This window comes from Trichechus manatus, unplaced genomic scaffold, assembly GCF_000243295.1.
Source record: "Trichechus manatus latirostris isolate Lorelei unplaced genomic scaffold, TriManLat1.0 scaffold00065, whole genome shotgun sequence".
NCBI lineage: Eukaryota > Metazoa > Chordata > Mammalia > Sirenia > Trichechidae > Trichechus > Trichechus manatus.
Window position 1 is genome coordinate 577669 of NW_004444001.1, and position 20070 is coordinate 597738.

At 38.7% G+C, this 20070-nt stretch overlaps 1 protein-coding gene across 1 annotated transcript in view; it reads right to left on the reverse strand.

The window, feature by feature from the left end:
- The window catches only part of SLC26A8 (solute carrier family 26 member 8), a 94734-nt gene that overhangs the window by 48478 nt on the left and 26186 nt on the right, over positions 1-20070 (reverse strand). Inside the window, exons 6-8 of the mRNA XM_023734095.1 lie at positions 10027-10191; positions 8696-8845; positions 5131-5213 (exon numbers count right to left, since the gene is read on the reverse strand). Coding sequence (XP_023589863.1) covers positions 5131-5213; positions 8696-8845; positions 10027-10191 — 398 coding nt within the window. The remainder of the gene's footprint in view (positions 1-5130; positions 5214-8695; positions 8846-10026; positions 10192-20070) is intronic.

A 20070-nucleotide genomic window follows, 5' to 3' on the forward strand; every position in this document is an offset into this window, starting at 1 on the left:
GGAAAGATTAGTCCAAAGGACTAATGGACCACAACTACCACAGCCTCCACCAGACTGAGTCCAGTACAACTAGATGGTGCTCAGCTACTACCACTGACTGCTCTGACAGGGATCACAATAGAGGGTCCTGGACAGAGCTGGAGAAATATGTAGAACAAAATTCTAACTCACAAAAAAAGACTAGACTTATTGGCCTGACAGAGACTGGAGAAACCTCGAGAGTATGGCACCCAGACACCCTTTTAGCTCAATAATGAAGTCACTCCCGAGGTTCACCCTTCAGCCAAAGATTAGACAGGCCCATAAAACAAAATGAGGCTAAAGGGGCACAACAGCCCAGGGACAAGGACTAGAAGGCAGGAGGGGACAGGAAAGCTGGTAATAGGGAACCCAAGGTCGAGAAGGGAGAATGTTGACATGTTGTGGGGTTGTTAACCAACGTCATAAAAAAAAAAGTATACTCATGTTTAATGAGAAACTAGTTTGTTCTGCAAACCTTCATCTAAAGTACAATAAAAAATTTTAAAAAATTAAAAAAAAGAAAGGACAACCCACAGAATGGGAGAAAATATTTGCAAATTACATACATGATAAGTGACTTGTATCCAGAATATATAAAGAACTCTTACAACTCAGTAATAAAAAGACAACCTGATTTAAAAATGGCCAAAGGATCTGAAAAGACATTTCTCCAAAGAATATACATAAATGGCCAATAAGCACATGTAAACATACTCAACCTTATTGTCATAAGGGAAATGAAAATAAAACTACAATGAGATACTGCAGCATACTCACTAAACTAAAAAACCCATTGCCTCAAGTCAACTCCAACTCATAGTGACTGGGTGGTGCAAATGATTTGCACTGGATTACTAACCTAAAGGTTGGTGATTCGAATCCACCCAGTAGCGCCACGGAAGGAAGGCCTGATGATCTGCTTTCGTAAAGATTACAGCCAAGAAAACCATATGGAGCAATTCTACTCTGTAACACATGGGGTCATACTCAATAGGATGTCTATAATGAAAAACACGGACAATAATAAGTGTTGGTGAAGATGTGGAGAAATTGGAATCCTCATATATTGCTGGTGGGAATGTAAAACGGTGCAGTCACTTTGGAAAACAGTTTAGCAGTTTCTTGAAAATTAAAATCGTTACCATGTGATCCAGAAATTCCACTGCTAGGTATATACCCGAAAGAACTGAAAACACATGTCTACACAAAAACTACACAAATGTTCATAGCAGCATTACTCATAATAACCAAAAATAATGCCATCATGGATTGAATTGTGTCCCCTAAAATATCTGTCAACTTGGCGAGGTCATGATTCCCAGTATTGTGTGATTGTCCACCATTTTGTCATCTGATGTGATTTTCCTGTGTGTTGTATATCCTATCTCTTTGATGTTAATGAGATGGGATTAGCGGCAGTTATGTAGACTCAATCTACAAGATTAATCCACAATTTAAGCCAATCTCTTTGGAGATATAAAAGAGAGAAGTGAGCAGAGAGACAGGGGGACTTCATACCACCAAGAAAACAGCACCGGGAGAAGAGTGTGTCCTTTGGACCTGGGGTTCCTGCACAGAGAAGTTCCTAGACCAAGGGAAGATTGATGACAAGGACCTTCCTCCAGAATTTAGAGAGAGAGAAAGCCATCGCCTGGAGCTGATGCCCTGAATTTGGACTTCTAGCCTACTAGACTGTGAGAGAATAAACTTCTGTTTGTTGAAGCCATCCACTTGTGGTATTTCTGTTATAGTAGCACTAGATGACTAAGATAAATGTCCATCACTGATAAATGGATAAACAAATGTGGTATATCCATACAATGTAATATTATCTAGCCATAAACAGAATGAAGTTCTGATACACTCTACAAAATAGATGAACCTTGAAAACATTATGCTAAGTGAAAGAAGTCAGGCACAAGAGACCATATATTGTATGCTTCTATTTACATGAAATGTCCAAAATGGGAAAAGCAACAGAGATAGGAAGTAGATTAGCTGGGGGAAAAGGAGAATTGGGAGTGACTGCTAAAGGGCACAGGGTTTCTTTTGGGGGTGATGAAAATGTTCTAAAATTAGATAGTGATGATGGTTGCACAACTCAGTGAATATACTATAATCCACCAAATTGAATACTTTCTTAAAAAGTGAATTGTATGGTATATGAATTATATGTCAATAAACCTGTTATTAAAACAAGTTAATAAGAGAATATTATAAATATCTTTATGCTAATATATTTGACAACTTAGATTAAATGGACAAATTCTTTGAAAAGTAACAGCACTCTGAAGAAATAAATCAGCTGAATTATGGATGATTATTACATAACTTAATAGTTTTATTTAATAAATAAATAAATGAATAACCAAATTCATTGCCGTTGAGTTGATTCCAACTCATAGCGACCATACAGGACAGAGTAGAACTGCCCCATAGAGTTTCCAAGGAGTGCCTGGTGGATTCAAACTGCCAACCTTTTGGTTAGCAGCTGTAGCTCTTAACCACTACGCCATCAGGGTTTCCATTTAATAAATAGCCTATTTAAAAAAAAATTAAATTTATAATTAATATCTTTTCCACAATGAAAACTCTAGGCCCAAATAGCTTCACTGATGAATTCTACCAAATATTTAAGGAAGAAATAAAGCCAATTCTATAGAAGCTCTTCCAGAAATTGAAGAGGAGGAACTACTTCCTAACTCCTTCTATGATGCCAACATTAGTCTAATACCAAAAATAAACACATTACAAGAAAAGAAAATTACAGACCAATATTCCTCATGAACATAAATGTAAAAATTCTTAACATTTTAGCAAATCAATATATAAAATGCTAATACACCATGGCTAAGTGGAGTTTATCCTAGAAATACAATGTCAGTTTAACATTTGAAAATTAATCATGATTATTAACAGTCTAAAAAAGGAAAAAAATATATATATAATTTTTGAAGGAGCATTGTTTTTCCTTAGATTCTTTAAATCAAATTTGGAAGCACAAATACACCTCAGTTTCCACTTCTCTAGATTACTTTCTAAATCAGAGAATAATCTTCTAAATATCTTAGATAAGGTTTGCAATTAAAATGTTTATTCTTTTGATTATTTTTGTCATTCCATCAAAGAAAAAGATATGCATGACTCAATTATTGGTTTACTTCTGAAAATTTGTGTAAAAATCCATATTCAATAAAATGAACAATGTTTTAAATACATTCAGGAAAATTATTTTAAAAGAAATTTTGTGATATAGTTTTCTGCAAAGCAAATAATCTCTTATCTAAGTTTTCTTACTATAAGGTCCTGCATTTTAAATTTCATTTTCCTTAAAGTAGAAAGCATCCACTTTTAGCACCTCAAAGTGCTATCTCATCCTGTCTTCCCATTTCTCATCATTACTCTGTGCATGAATCTAAATTCCTATTTTTTAATACCTTGGTGTTTTGCTGGCAAAGAGCTACATAGGAAGATAACGATGCTCAAAGGCAGATATGTGGCTTCTTGTCAAATTTCCCCTTTTTGTCTTTTTAAGAAGTTAGGCAAGAATGTGGCTGTCCCAAAGAGGTACAAAGTAAATGCAAGTTATCACCCAAATCTGTATTAATAAAACTTGAATATTTACTATAAAGAAACTACTTTTCTCCTTTCTACTGTTCTCCTCTGAAACATTCTATTCTTTCCTGGCAAATTAGGTTAAAATGGATATGGACATGGAGGGAGCAAACTTAGTTTTAAATTTTACTAGTCCCTAGTGGTCCTGGATAAAGACAGTAACAACAAAAGCATATTGAGTAAGTAAAATAGATGGTTATAATCAGGGACTTTGGAATCAAATAGAAACGGACTCAAATAGTAGCTTTGCCACTGACTACCTGTATGATCTTGGATAAGTCATTTAAACTTGGTAAGCCTGATTTTCCTCAGCTATAAAGAGAAGACACTATCTACCTTATAGTATTACTGTATCAAATGAAATAAAATAAATATGTAAAATGTCAATTCCCGTTATTTTTTTTGTAGGCAGGGACCACGTTTCATTTATCTTTGTATTGTCTAAATGGTGTCTACTCACCTTTTTTTTTTTTTAATAATGGAATAGAATCTCAAATTGAGCCATTGACAGATTTTATTGAGAATGTGTAGGATCTGAGACAAGTTTAATCTGGTTGCATCAAAGTAGTCTATGTTTGATATCCTGGAGTTTAGCAAGAATCCTTGGCTACCCTTTGCAGTATTTCCAATTGTCCAAACCAAAAACCAAGCCAAACGCCTTACTGTCAAGTCAATTCCGACTCATAGCAACCCCACAGGACAGAGTAGAACTGCCCCGTAGAGTTTTGAAGGGTGGATTCAAACTACCGACCTTTTGGTTAGCAGCCATAGCTCTTAACCACTACACCACCAGGGTTTCCTCCAATTGTTTAAGTGAGAAAATAAGCAGTACTCTTCAAAAGCCTAACTATGCATCAAGAAACTGCAGTATACTGCCTTTCGTAGCTAGTGATTCATCTTACCAATGGTTAAGAAATCGTTATTTCCTAACAGAAGCAAGAGTGCTACCCTATAGTCACTGATAGGAATTATAATATAAAAATCATTGCGAGTTCTTAAGAACTCCATTATGCCAGACTGTTTGAAGATGCCCTTCTTCCCAGAGTAATAAAATAATGTTGCTCAGGGGCACCAATTCAGTCTACACGGGTGAAGTCAGAAGGAACTACCCTCTCCGGGGGAAAAACAGAGGCATCTCTTGTTCTGTCCTTGAGAAGCAATCAGATAGTTATGGAGGTGGAGAAGGTCCACAGTGCACTAGGTAAAAAACATTTGAGTCTCTCTTTTATTCAGGGCAACCAGGAGCTTTCTTGGGCAAGGGGATTGGCTCAAATAACGGAAGAGAAACAGAGACTGATCAGAGAAGGAACAAGGAGTTGTCCCAGCCCTTCTCCTTTCATAAACCTCTACATTCTAACATGAATTTGATCCCATGACTCTTAATTTGGCTGTGACCAGAGACTACTTGTAGAGACTAAAATTAGGTTGTGTGGTCAGAGACTGAGAGAAGGCAATAGAAAAGGAAAAGCAGTGCTGAAAAGTGGAATTACCCACCTATAAGGAATCATTTCAATGAGCGTCTTGCTGGTTTCTGTAGCCATGCTTAGCTTGTTTGCAATTATAGTAAAGCCAACAATCTGTAGGGGGTTTAAAAAAAAAAACAAAGAGGCACATGATCATCTAAGTATTGTGCATTGCTTCCAGGAGCAGACGTGCCCATAGCCTCTGGGAAGACAGGAAATGAAATGAGTGGAAATCCCTAAACATGAAGGTTGGATAGATATGCAGGACCAGTTTTGCAGAGCAAGAAAGGCAGGGATCCTCTTTGACTCTAAGAGTCTAAGGGTCCTTCCTTAAGCTCTTTTTAGCATTGTAGCCAAAATGAAAAGCAACTTCAGTCTCAGTCTCTGGCACTATGATGGGAACACAAGAAGGTCAGACTTCTCTCTCCCCACTAACCTTAAAAATTTAAACCAATATAAACATGTTCTCAGCTAATGGTGTATCAAGGTCTCTGGTTTTTTAAAGTTTTTAGATCTAGGTACACTGTACCAATATAGATAAGCCTTTTGGGGGATTGTTGAGGTATACTAAGAATCATTATACTGACTAACCCTTAATAATATGGAGCAGCCCCTGATACCACAGGGGGATAAAAAGTCTTTAGCAAAGCAATTACCTGCTTTGTTTTTCATTTACTTCTAAAAATGGCAATTCCCCCTTCCAGTATCTAACTTTCAACTAGAGAGAAAATAACAACCTAGCAATTATTTCACCTTATAAAGACCTCGCACCAAAGTAAATTAAACCAAAGACCAAAACCAAACTGATCCCGACTCACAGTGACCCTATAGGTCAGAGTAAAACTGTCCCATAGGGTTTCCAAGGAGCGGCTGGTGGATTTGAACTGCTGACCTTTTGGTTAGCAGCCAAATGCTTAAACCACTGCACCACCAGGGCTCCAGAAACAAGAGACCTCAATGCCCAGGTTTTAAAGTAATAGTTATATATTTGCTTTACCTCATTCTCCCTAACACATAAATCTTTTCCCAGTATCAACTTCAAGGGTTCAACCAGACACTGAGCAGGACAACAGTTGGTTTCCTATGATGCTGTGATCAGATGAAGACCCCTAGGAAGCCTACAGCTCAGAATGGATGGAATAATCTGGATCACAGTTTTGGTCAGAGAAGATAAGTCTCAGACTTTATATAGTTAAGGGGCAAGAAGGGTGTTAAGTGGCCAAGGAACTTATTTCCATTATAAAGGTAATACTTGTTCATTAAGGAAAATTAAGAAAATTTGGAAAATTAAAAAGTGGAAATAAAAAACCAAAGATAAATACTGGTGACACTTTTTGGGTGTTTGCTATACAATATGTGTGTGTGTGTGTATATACACACATACATGTAATTGTTAACATATAGTATATATAATTTAATATAGTTAAAGAACTCAAGTATATTTGTCTGTATCTTCTACCTGGGTCCCAGATAGTGCCTTGAAATTTTTTCTAAATATTTTAGTATAATAGCTAAAGGATGGATTGGTTGGTGTGTGCAGTTTCCTCTAGCACAGCTAAGCAGTAGTTTCTCGGTGGCTGATATGAGAAGCCTTTTATACCCCAGGCCATAGCAGCTTTCAGCCTGCTTCTCCCATTTTCTCAGCTTCCAAGAAAAACCAGGAGGGCTTTTTTTCAATCCTAAAGTACATCTCTAATCCCCGCTACATGGCGGAAAGAAAAGAGAGAACTCTATCAGCATCAGTTGACTTGACATGTGTATAAATACCATACTGCAGGCTTCAGTAGCCTGTGAGTACAAATTAGGCCACAAAAAAGTTTAATGCCTAAATTGTAATAATTCTAAGCCTCCTCCCACTTTATTGCTGGATCTCAACTCCTCCCCCACCTCACCATGGTGCATTCTAATTATTTAAGCATTTCCCAAAGGAATGTCTTAACTATGGCTCACAAACCAGTCTGTCAGCCATAGTCAATCCACAGCATCCTCTATTCTCTTGCTTCTACCTTTTCCTGACAACCCTGGTTAATGTCCACTGCCTTTGAGGCTGCTTGAAGGGACATCATCCCACTGATGATGTCTCTTAAGAGAAGGCTGATGTCTGTACCATGGGTACTATTTGTGGTTGATCCTGAAGCCACAGCTTCCTAAGGTACCAGAGCTGGGCTGGGCATCATGAGAAGGAGAAGTTGCCTCTGACTCCGCTCCCCAAACTCCGCATACGCAATGAAGCACTATTTGTGTCCAAGGTCTTGAAAAGTCTTTGTAAAAGCAGCCTTTCAGCTTCAAGCCTTTAGAAATGAATAGCTTCTTAACTACTCCAAAGAGGAAAGAACATGCACCTTCGTAAGAGTTATACAACAGATATGGGACTGAGCTTTGTCTCAATCCCCAAAGCAGTGTTTTTGAATCTTGAAGAGTATGCACCTTGGTTAGTTAGTAAAGGATGGGCTATGCAGTGGTAGCACACAAACCATGAGATCTTAGTGTTTTAACAATAAAAGTTATTTTTTGCTCACATAAAGTCCATTGGGGGCTGGTGGCTCTCCAGGGCAGCTTCTTTGCAAACAGTGCCTCAGCGATCCAGGCTTATTCCACCTGGGGACTCTGTATCTCAACATATGACCTCTTAGATCATCACAGCAGGGGAGGAGACAGCATGAGGACTCACACCTATCCTCCTGTACTTTGGCCCAGGAGCCATCTGGTCTTGCCTAACTACAAGGCAAGCTGGAAAATTCAAGGGAACACATACATATTTGGGGAACTTTAAATATCTCTGCCACAGGACCCTTCTTATAGACACCCAAGAATTCAGAAATCCTAAGAAAGAGAAATGCTGACTTTAAAAAACTGAGCCTTACTTATGAAAATATCTTTATCACCATAGAAATATTAATTATAACTACAACAGGTAAATTTTACTAGTACACTGTAAAAAAGAAACAAGAAATGTGACGTTAGACAGCACTGAGCCCTAGCTGCCCCTTGCTAGATAATTCATTTAATATCCCATCTGCCTCAATCTTTACTGTAGCATAGTGAGAATAAAAGGAGGCTGAATAACAGTATGACGGCAACTATATTAAAACAGAAACAAAACCTACATTAAAAAAGGTGGAAATTCACCAATACTGAGCATACGTCTATCATACAGTACGTAATGAATAAATATTTGTTTGCAAGAACAAAGGTGTGAGTAATTGAAAATAAAAAAATATTAATAGTAGTTCACTTTGGGTGGTACAACTATAGGAGTTTTTTTTTTTTTTTACTGTATGTTTTTCAAAATTTCTAGAACAAGCCCATATTACTCTCATAGGGAAAAAAAGCCCTTCTGTTTTTGAAATATTATTAAAAGAAGCAACAGATAAAGTACTTTGAAAATAAGCATATTATACAAATATAAGCTTGTATGTAAAACTAAATGTATTCAGCTTTGTCATAATTCGACTTACCATGTTTATAAAAAATATTATTTTTATAGGCTTTTATGAACCTTTCTCTTCCTAGGTTACTTGCTTTTTATTTAATTGGGAAAAAAGTAGGTACTTAAAATTATCTAAACCATGAATTTGGGGCAATGAAAAACCTACCAGTAGGAATTCCATGGGAAACTCGATGGGATAACGATTAAAAGAAATTTTGATACATTTGTTGATTCTCAGAGCGACTACAGCAGTTAGAAATAGTAGGATGCTCGTGGAATTAGCTTTTGGTAGAGATACACAGTAGTTAATTATGTTCTGAAAGAAAACAAAATTATAGAGATTGAGCAAGGAATATAATTGCCGAAATCTAGAAAATAGTATTCTTTCCAGATTAGTTTAAAAAGAAGTCCTTAGGCAGGGATGCTGGCCACAAAGGTCTGTATAAGCATGACTACAACAGTGAGGGCAAGCACTCCTGGGGGAGATATGTGTGTTTTTTTTAAAGTTGAAAAAGAGACAGTAATGTTCAAAAAGGAGACAATTCACTTTATGTGTTTCAGTATAACGGAAATGACCTGGGAGTTCTGCTTATTGGTCTATTCATCCTTAATTTTCCTAGGCCATATTTGTTATATGGAGTCCCTGGGTGATGTAAACGGTTAACATGTTTCATTGCTAACCAGGAGGTTGGAGGTTTCAGTCTACCTAGAGGCACCTTGGAAGAAAAGCCTGGCGATCTACTTCTGAAAAATCAGCCATTGAAAACCCCAGTGAGAACAGTTCTACTCTGACACACATAGGGTCACCATGAGTCAAAATCTAGCTTAGCTCCTACCTCATTCTTGCATTCAGGGACTTCTTAGTATTATATATTCTTTAGCTGTTTTAAGATACATGCCTACTATGTAGCATGTATCAGGAAAAATTATTAAAGGGCAAATTCTTATTGTGGTAAAATATACAGTAAAATCTGTGAAAGCCAGAACATGTGTAAGGCAAAAACCTGTCCGAGAAGGAAAACTAAAATATTTTCCAGTAATAGAGGGCAATAGAAAAGTGGTTAAGACTGCACCCCGTCAAAGGTAGAAAATTTTTGAGACCTGGAAAAACAAGGTGGTCCTGTCAAGTTCCGGCTCTTACAGGTTTCACTGTATATAAGAAGATGTTTGCAATTTTAACTATTTTTAAGTGACGTTAATTACATTTGCCATGTTGTGTAACCATCACCATTATCCATTTTAAAGACCAAATTTTAATGTAAATCATGTTAGTTTAAAGGGTGGGCTTGAAATGGTTAACGGAACTGAGAGCATGCAATTAACCAAGACCCCAAATGTAGGAGAGAAGAAATTATTTCTAGAACCCTCTTAACGGAGCTGCTTATGGACTGTGTCACCTTTTGGGAATGGACAAGTATCTTTTCACTTGGGTCCACTCCTCTTTGGAGACAAGGGGAAGGACATTTGTCATTTTTGGTGAGGGTTGAAATTACTCACATAAAAGAAGGCAACTGGACCAGCATGGAAACTAATCATAATCCCGAAGATACAAGTCAGCTGGGACAACATGATGTGTAGTGCTGTGGCAGCCAGGTAAGCACTGATGACAGACTCCGGAAGGTAAGTGGCAATGAAACCAAAACCTAACATGCCCATTGATAGCTGCAGGAAGTTCAAATTGAAAAGGAAATCAGAGTGAAAATGGGGCAGAATTTCATTAAACCAGCAGTGGGACAGATTAGGTTCCCTTCAGGGGCCCATGGCCCTTTTTCAGAAAGAGGGGTTTCCAACAAAAAAGTAAGTTTAGGCCCCTTTGATAACTCTTCTGTGTTTCTTTCTCTAATGAGCTATAATTGATGAGATAAGGTGAGTCCTTGTGTGTTGATTCAGAGGCTCAGAAAAAGCACTCCTTCCTTTTTTCTTCACAGTCACTGTCAGCTGGCTTAAATTCTTGCCCTAGAAACTACCAGAATCTCTTCTAGATTGATGTGGGAAAGCAAGGAAAAGGTGACCAGAACAAGCCTTTGCCTTTGTGAAGGCCCTTTCATTCTAACTTTGATAGTCCTTCTCAGGAGACATTAACATCCCTGTGAGGAATACAGCTTTTCACAGGGGAAAAGACAAGTCAACAAAAATGGGCTCCAGCTCAACCTTCTAGGCCTTTGACTCTTATCTCTACTACGAACAGTTAAACTGACTGTATTTATGTCTTCAGGTTTTATATATATCTTGCAGGCATAAATAAATACATTTTATATATACAACAGAATAGGAAGAAAGGCCTGATGATCTACTTCCAAAAATCAGCCAATAAAAACTTTATAGATCACAATGGTCTGATCTACAGCCTTCTGTTGTGCATGGTGTCACCAAGAGTCAGAAGCTGACTCAATGGCAGTTAACAACAACAACATACACACATATAAATAATCTGAAAGGATATACACCAAACTGTCTGTTAACAGAAGTTACCTTTGGGGAACAAGATTAAAGGTTGGGGATGACACTTTTTTTTTGAGATTTTTTTTTTGCAATATACATGTCTATCTTTTATAATAAAAATGCAATTAGAAAACTGATGGAGAGTGGGTGAGCCCCAATCCCCTTAAGAGCATAGGTTAAGAAAACTGGGACAGTCCAATGAAGACTATTCAGTAAGAGGGAAAAAGAAGAAGAAAATGAAAGTCTTGAAGCCTACTACTTCATCACCGCTTTATCCTCCACTACTCTAGAAGCTCTCAGAAAACAAACAAACTGGGAACGGTAAGTCTTTTAGTCTGTTTTAAAGCTTTTAATCATCTGGGCATTGTATCTCCCTTAATCTATCATTAATGCCCAATATGCTCCTCTATTCTAGTTAAGCTGATCTGCTTCATATCTTCTATGTGACTGGCTGATTCTACTTCTTCGCTTATGCATGAACCCTTCTTTTTTGCCATTTCTGCCGGTCCAACGCTCCTTCAGGAAGTATGGAGGAAAAAGTATGGTTTCCGCACTTGGAGAATCCAGCTTTAATCCTGGCCCTGCTACTTACTGGCTGTGTGAGTTTGGACATGTTACTTAAATTCTCCGAGCCTCAGTTTCCTCACCTATAAAATGTAATACTCAACAGTGTTTGATATGGATTTACATTACATAAAACAAAACAAAACAAAACCCACTGCCCTCGAGTCGATTCCAATTCATAGTGGCTGTACAGGACAGAGTAGAACTACCCAATAGGGTTTCTAAAGCTGTAAGTCTTTACAGAAGCGGACTGGAGCCGCTGGTAGGTTCGAACTGCCAACCTTTGGTTAGCAGCCAAGTGAGTAATTTAATGACTGTGCCACCAGGGCTCCCTCATAACACATGTAAAACACCTAGCTCAAATCTGAAAATAGTGATAGATGCAAATACATATCACTCATTCTTCATGCCATCCCTTCCCTCCACCTCATAAACGGCAACTATCTATAAATTAACAATGACATTCTTTCTTGCCCAATTATTGTGGGGATATATGCCATTTAAACATGGCTGCACTATTGACAACTGCAGCCCCCACAGGCCTCTATGCTGCACAGGATGTTGAGACCTGGCTCCAACATGTCGAGACTTGTCTGGATGTGTTTTCCCAAACCTATTGTCCCTTTACTGATTGACTTGTTTACCTGAATTCCTTCTCCCTTGCCCACTCCCAAAGCCCATTGTTTTGTTAATTGCTTTATCGCTTGCTGTATTGACTATAAAATAAACTCCTGGGACTGAAGTGGGGGTCGACTTCTCAGAGTGACCCTCCTGGCCCCACTTCTCTGTAAGAGTTGTGCAGTTGGTTACTGTCTTCGCCGTCCCGATTACCGTCGCCGCTGCGACAAATTATGATGTGGTATCAGGATCTGTGTTAACATAATATTGTAGGCAGCCACTGTCAATCTGTCAGAGTTGTGAGATGAAACCTATTTGCTTATCTTATAGAAAGTAAGTACTAAAATGAAAAAACCAAAAAACCCAAACCTGTTGCTGTCGAGTCGAATGAAAGTGCTCAATAAATAGTTATTTCTTCCCAGACCAACACCAACCCAAGTTATTCCTTTACTTTATGTTTTCTTGGTGCTAAACTCTTCACTTTTATGAATATTATTTTGCACTTAAGATTATCTAGAGCACAGACTTTGGAGTCAGACAGCCCTGAGACTGAATCCCATTTGTGATCTTACTAGCTGTGTGACTTGCAGCAATTTCCCTAACCTCTCTATGCCTTCCTTTTCTTAAAATAAGGACCATAATAATACCTACCCCTCATAAAGAAAGTTATTATGAAAATCAAATGAGGTAATACATGCAAAATGTTTAGAATAGTGGCTAGCATGCAGCAATGTTAGCTATTACTGTTATCTAGTTCAGACTCATTTTTTAAACAAACATTTTATTTTAGATAATTACAGTCACATGCAGTTGTAAAAAAAAAAAATACAGAGGGATCCTCTACACCAAGTTTCCCTTAGTAGTAACATCTTGCAAAACTATAGTTCCATATCACAACCAGGATATTGACATTGACACTATCAAGATACAGAATAATTCCATCACCACAAAGATCCCTGCTGTTGCACTTTTGTAGCCACCCCTACTTCCTTCCTGCCCCTCACGCCCACTTTCACCCTTCATCCCCTTACCTCACACCCATCTTTAACCCCTGGCAACCAGTAATATGTTCCCCATTTCTAAAATTTTGTAACTTAAAAAAATGTTATATAAACGGAATCATATAATATGCAAACTTTTCTATTTTTAATTTCGTTGATTTCTCCTCTTCATTATTTCCATCCTTCTGCTTATTTTGGGTTTATTTTCCTCTTCTTTTTCTACGTAGGGGCTTAGATTATGGATTTGAGACTTTTCTTCTACTGTGTGCTATAACGCTCCTCTCAGCACAGCTTTAGCTGTGTGCCACACATTTTGATATGCTGTATTTTCATTTCCATTTAGTTAGATGTACTACTATTTTTTATTTCTCCTGAGACTCCCTCTTTGACTCGTAGATTATTTAGAAGTGTGTTGTTTAATTTTTAAGTGTTTGGAGATCTTCTTGTTAACTTTTGGTTAACTGATTTTTAGTTTGATTCCACTGTGTTCAGAAAACACACCTTTATTTCAATTCTTTTAAATTTGTTGAGGTCTATTTTATGGCCCAGGATATGGTCTATCTTGGTTTATGTTCCATGGGTCCTTGAAAAGAATGTGTATTCTGCTGTTATTGGATTGATTGTCTATTAGATCCTGTTGGCTGCTGGTGTTGTTGAGTTCTTTTATATCCTTGCTGATTTTCTGTCTAGTTGTTTTATCAAGTGTTGAGAGAGGGGTGTTGAACTTTCCAACTGTAGTTTTGGATTTGTCTATTTCTATTAGTTCTATCAGTTTTTGCTTCACATATTTTGTAGCTCTACTGTTTGATGCATACATATTTATGACTGATAAGTCTTTTTGATGGATTGACCCTTTTACCATTATATAATATCCCTCTCTGTTTCTGGTAATTTTCTTGGCTCTTATGTCTACTTTATTTGATATTAAAATAGCTACTGCTACTTTTCTTTGATTAATGTTTTCATTATAAATCTTTTACCATCCTTTTACTTTCAACCTGCCTATATCATAATATTTGGAGTAAGTTTCTTGTAGACAGCATATAGTTTGGTCATGTTTATTAATCCCTTCTACCAATGTCTGCCTTTTAATTGGTATATTTAGACCATTTACACTTAATGTAAATATTGATATAGTAGGGCTTAAATCTGTCATTTTATTTTTTGTTTTCTATTTTTTCTGTTGTTCATTTCTCTTTTTCTTTTCCCCAGCTTCTTATGGGTTATGTGAACATTTTTTGAGAATTCCATTTTGATTTATCTGTAAGGTGTTTGAGTGTATATCTTTGTATAGCTTTTTTAGTGGTTGCCCTAGGTATTAAATTATATATACATGACTTATGACAGTCTACTAGTGTTGACATTTTACCAGTTTGAGTGAAGCATAGAAATCTTATCTCCCTTTATGTCCATTCATAATATAATTGTCTTAAATATTTCCTCTACATACATTTTGAACCATATTAATGTTATAATTTTGCTTCAACCATCAAACATAATTTTGAAAACCTGAGTGGAAAATATATTGTGTTTACCGATGTTTTTACTCTATCTATTGTTTATTCTTCCTTCTTGATGTTGCAAGATTCCTTCTTTTACCATTTCCTTTCTATTTAAAGAACTTCTTTTAGGGCAGATTGGCTGGTGACAAATTTTCTTAGTTTTCCATCATCTGAGGATATCTTGATTTCTCCTTCATTCCTAAAGGATATTTTCACTGGGTATAGGATTCTGAATTGACAGTTCTTTTCTTTCAGCATCTGAAAGCTAGTATGCCACTACCTTTTGCCCTCCATGGTTTCTAATAAGAAATCCACTGTCATTCTAATGGTTTTTCTGCTAGAGGTAAAGTGTCATTTCTCTCTTGCTGCTTTCAAGATTTTTTTCTTTGTCTTCAGTTTCCAGAAGTTGACTCTGATTTGTCTTGGTGTGGATTTCTTTGGCGTTGTCCTGTTTGGGGATCACTCATCTTATTGAATCTGTAGGTTTATGTCTCTTTCCAGTTTGAAAAGTTTTCAGCTGTTATTTCTTCAGGTACTTCAGCACTGCCCCTTTTCTCCTCTCCTTCTGAGGCTCTGTTCTTTTTATTTTGTTTCAGTCTACTTTCTCTCTGTTGTTCAGATTGGGTTACTTCTATTGTTCTATCTTCAAGTTTATTGGTTCTTTACTCTGTCTCCTCCATTTTGCTGTTGAGCCTATCTGTTGAGTTGTTTATTTTGGTTATTGTATTTTTCAGTTCTAAAACTTCCATTCAGTTCTTCTCTTTTTAAAAAAAGTTTTGGTGAAAATACACACAGCAGATCACATACCCTGTTATGGACTGAATTGTGTCCCCCTAAAATGTGTGTCAACTTAGCTAGGCCATGATTCCCAGTATTGTGTGGTTGTCCTCCATTTTGTGATCTGATGTAATTTCCCTATGTATTGTAAATCCTAACCTCTATGATGTTAGTAAGGCAGGATTAGAGGCAGTTATGTTAATGAGGCAGGACACAATCTACAGGATTAGGTTGTATCTTGAGCCAATCTCTTTTGAGATATAAAACAGAGAAGCGAGGAGAGAGGAGAGGGACCTCATTACCACCAAGAAAGAAGAGCCAAGAGTGGAATGCATCCTTTGGACCCGGGATCCCTGTGCTGAGAAGCTCCTAGACGAGAGGAAGATTGATGATAAGGACCTTCCCCCAGAGCCAACAGAGAGCTGGTACCTTGAATTTGGACTTCTAGCCTCCTAGTCTATGAGAGAATAAATTCGTTTGTTAAAGCCATCCATTTGTAGTATTTCTGTTATGGCAACTGTGATGGTTAAGATTGTGTGTCAGCTTGGCTGGGCCATTATTCTCAGTGTTTTGGCAGTTGTATAATGTTGTGATCACTTCCCTGTTGAAATTTGATATGTGATCACCCCCATGATGAAATCTGCTGAGTGGTACTGGTGGAGGTGGGACCTGTGGCAGCTCACCGCTCCCTCAGTTTCATCTCTCTGCCTTCCACCGGTTACTTTCAGCCTGCTCGCCTTTCCAAGGTTTTTGGCTTTTTCCAGACTCAGCAGCTGCCTCTTGTCTCACCTCTGGTTCTTGGGACTTGAGCTAGCAGCTTACCTGTTGATCTTGAAATTCATCGATCTTCTTAGCCTGCGAGCAAGAGTCCAGTTCCCCAACCTGCTGATCTTGGGTTCACCAGCCCGTGCAGATACGTGAATCAGGAGAAACCTTGCAGTCTTGTCTGCTGATCCTGGAATTCATTGACCTTCACAGCCTGTGAGTGGGAGCCCCTCTCCGACCTGCTGACCTTGGGTTCACCAGCTTCTGCATCTCTGTGAATTGAGAGAGGTCTCTAACCTTATCCACGGACTTGGGATGTTTTAGCCTCTACAACTGCATGAGTGGTTTCCTTGATATATATATATATATATATATATGCTTTACTGGTTTTGCTTCTCTAGAGAACCCAGCCTAAGACAGCAGCACTAGATAACTAAGACAGAATCCAGTACCAGGAGTGGAGTGCTGTTCTAACAGATACCTACAATGTGGAAGCAGTTTTGGAATTGAGTAATGTGTAGAGGCTTGAAGAGTTTTAAATGCCTAATAGTAAAAGCCTAGATTGCCCTGAAGAGACTGTTAGTGGAATTACTGACATCAAAGACAATTTTGGTGAGGGCTCAGAAGGAAGTGAGGAGGGGTATAACACTGGAGACAGCGCAGATGGCAAGAAGCAGCAGCAGAGAAAAGGCAGCAGCAGAACCAGGAGACTGGTGCAAGACAGCGTGGGAGCCAACACATGGAGTAAGAGAGCTGAGTGCCTTCAGGCAGGAGCCTTCCTGGCAGAGTGGGGTGCCTCTGGGCCCTTATCAGTGGAGCGAGACTTGCTGACCCATGCAGCAAGAAAGCTAAGAGCCTTCCGGCCAAGGTTTACTGGCAGAGTGGGGTGCCTCCAGGTGCTTATCAGTAGAGCTAAAGAGCTTTGGAACACTTGCCCAAGCAGGGCAGAGGCTGGGCTGGCCCGAGGGGCTAAGAGGCCAAGGAACCAGGAAGCAGAAGCTGAAGAGACAAGGAGCACAGGAAGCAGAGCTGTCTCAGTCTCAAAGGGGCGGCCATGACCTCTGGGGTCTCAAAGGGCGGAACCACAGCCTACTGGGTCTCAAAGGGTGAGGCCATGGCCTCCTAAGTTTCAAAGACTCAGATCTTCACTCTGGTTCCAGAGTGCAGGGCTGCCTTTCACAAGTGCCAATGGGATGGGATCAAATCTGTTCCCCAAAGCTAAGGGGGCAGGGCTGCCATACACCAGTGGCAGAAGAACGGGGCCTGCCAGGGCCAAGGGGGTGGGGTTGCCACTCAGATGGACTAGGAGAATGGGGCCCAAAGCCCAGGGAGCAAAGTTGCCATTCCAGTGGGCCTGGAAGGCGGAGCTGAAGTCCAGGGCAGAGGGGCCTCCACCCAGAATCCGGACAGTGTGGCCAACACCCAAAGTCTGGAGGGCAGGGCTATTGCCTAGATGGTCTCAGAGAACAGATTATTTTCAAGCCTTGAGAGCTAATGTAAATTGTTCTGCTAGGTTTTTAACTTGCTTATTCCTTCTTTCCCTCCAATTTCTCCCATTTGCAGTGGAAATGTCTACCTCATGCCTGTTCTACCATTGTACTTTGGAAGCAGATAACTTGTATTCTAGATTTCACAGATGAAAAGAAATTTTGCAAAAGATGAGATTTTGGACTTGGAGTTGATTTAAGACTTTTGAGATGATATGATGGGGTGAATGTGTTTTACATGTGGCAAGAACAGGAATTTTGGGGGGGCCAAAGGGTGGAATGTTATGGATTGAATTGTGTCCCCCTAAAACATGTGTTAACTTGGCTAGGCCATGATTCCCAGTATTGTGTGGTTGTCCTCCATTTTGTGATCTGATGTAATTGCCCTATGTGTTGTAAATCTCTATGATGTTAATAAGGCAGGATTAGAGGCAGTTATGTTAATGAGGCAGGACACAATCTACAGGATTAGGTTGTACCTTGAGTCAATCTCTTTTGAGATATAAAAGAGAGAAGCGAGGAGAGAGGAGAGGGACCTCATTACTACCAAGCAAGAAGAGCCAGGAGCAGAGCGCGTCCTTTGGACTTGGGGTCCCTGTGCTGAGAATCTCCTAGACCAGAGGAAGATTGATGACAAGGACCTTCCCCCCAGGGCCATCAGAGAGCTGGCACCCTGAATTTGGACTTCTAGCCTCCTATTCTGTGAGAGGATAAATTTCTGTTTGTTAAAGCCATCCACGTGTGGTATTTCTGCTATAGCAGCACTAGATAACTAAGACACAGCCATTCGACAATTTCTACAGGTACAATTCAATGACACTGGTTACATTCGTCACATTGTGTCATCATTCTCACTATTTCTCCCCATATTATTTCACCACCATTGACTTAAACTACACATCTATGTTTTAGAATTACTGTTGTCAATTTTATCTCATCTAAATAATTCTTTAAAAGAGTGCAGTGCTCAAGGTGATCATTCTTTACTAATTCAGCTGAACTGTTGTTTAGTTTAAAGATGACTTCAGGGGATAGTTTCAGTTCGAGGTTCAGGGGTGCCTCCAGACTCAATAGGTGAAGTATGACTAGGTTCTATAAGAAATTTGAAATTCTGTTCCACATTTTCCCCTTTTTGAGAAGGATTCATCTATTGAGTCCTTGATCAAAACATTCAATATTGGTAGCCAGGCACCATCCAGTTCTGGTCTCATGGCAAAGGAGGCACCTGAAGCCTAGTTCCTTCTCCAAGTCCTGGATCTCCTTCTTTCTCTGCTGCTCCAGGTGAATACAGACCAACTACTGTATCTTGGATGGATACTCAAAAGCTTTTAAGACCCCAGGCATTGCTCAATGAACTGAGGGGTAAAACAGAAACTCTACAAACAGTGTTAGGCCAATTAACTGGGCAGTCCCATGACCCTAAGCCATGACCCTAAGCTTTAGAACCAAGAGAACAAATCCCATGAGATTGTACCTAAGTAGTATCAGCAACTGTATCTTTTTAAATTTTGGTTGCTGATTTAATACTATATATAACACAACATTTGCCATTTTGCTCTTTTTCTGGTGTACAACTTAGTGATATTAGTTATATTACTTAAGTTGTGTAACTATTACGTTTAATCTGTGGCAGTTTTCCCATCACCACGGACAGAAATTCACTACTTCCCAGAAGATGATTCCCTCTCTTCCTCTCCCCTCCTTCCCCAGGTAACCACTAATAACTAATAACCACTACATATATTTAATATTACCTATTCTTGTCATTTCATATAAATGAGGTCATACAGTATTTGTCCTTTTGTGATTGACTTATTTCACTCAGCATAATGTCTTCAAGGTTCACCCATGTTGTAGCATGCATCAGGACTTCATTTCTGAGTAGTTTTCTGTCATATGTATGCATCACATTTTATTTATCTGTTCATGTGTTGATGGACACTTAGGTCGTTTCCACATTTTTGCTACTGTGAATAGTGCTGCTATGAACATAGGTGTATATATGTCTGTTGGTTTCACTAGTTTTAGGTCCCTAGGGTATACACTTAGGAGTGGAACTGCTGGGTCATATGGTAGTTCTACTTTTAATTTTTTGAGGTATCACCATACTGTTTCCCACAATGGTTGTTCCATTTTACATTTCCACCAGCAATGGATAAGGGTTCTGATTTCCCCACATCCTCGCCAACATTTGTTTTTGTTTTTTTTTTTTTAAATCAGTATCATTCTAGTAGGTGTGAGGTGGTATCTCATTGTAGTTTTGATTTGCATCTCTCTAATGGCTAATGATCATGAGCATTTCTTCATGTGTCTGTTAGCTGCCTGAATATCTTCTTTGGTGAAGTGCCTGTTCATATCCTTTGCCCATTTTTTAACTGTGTTATT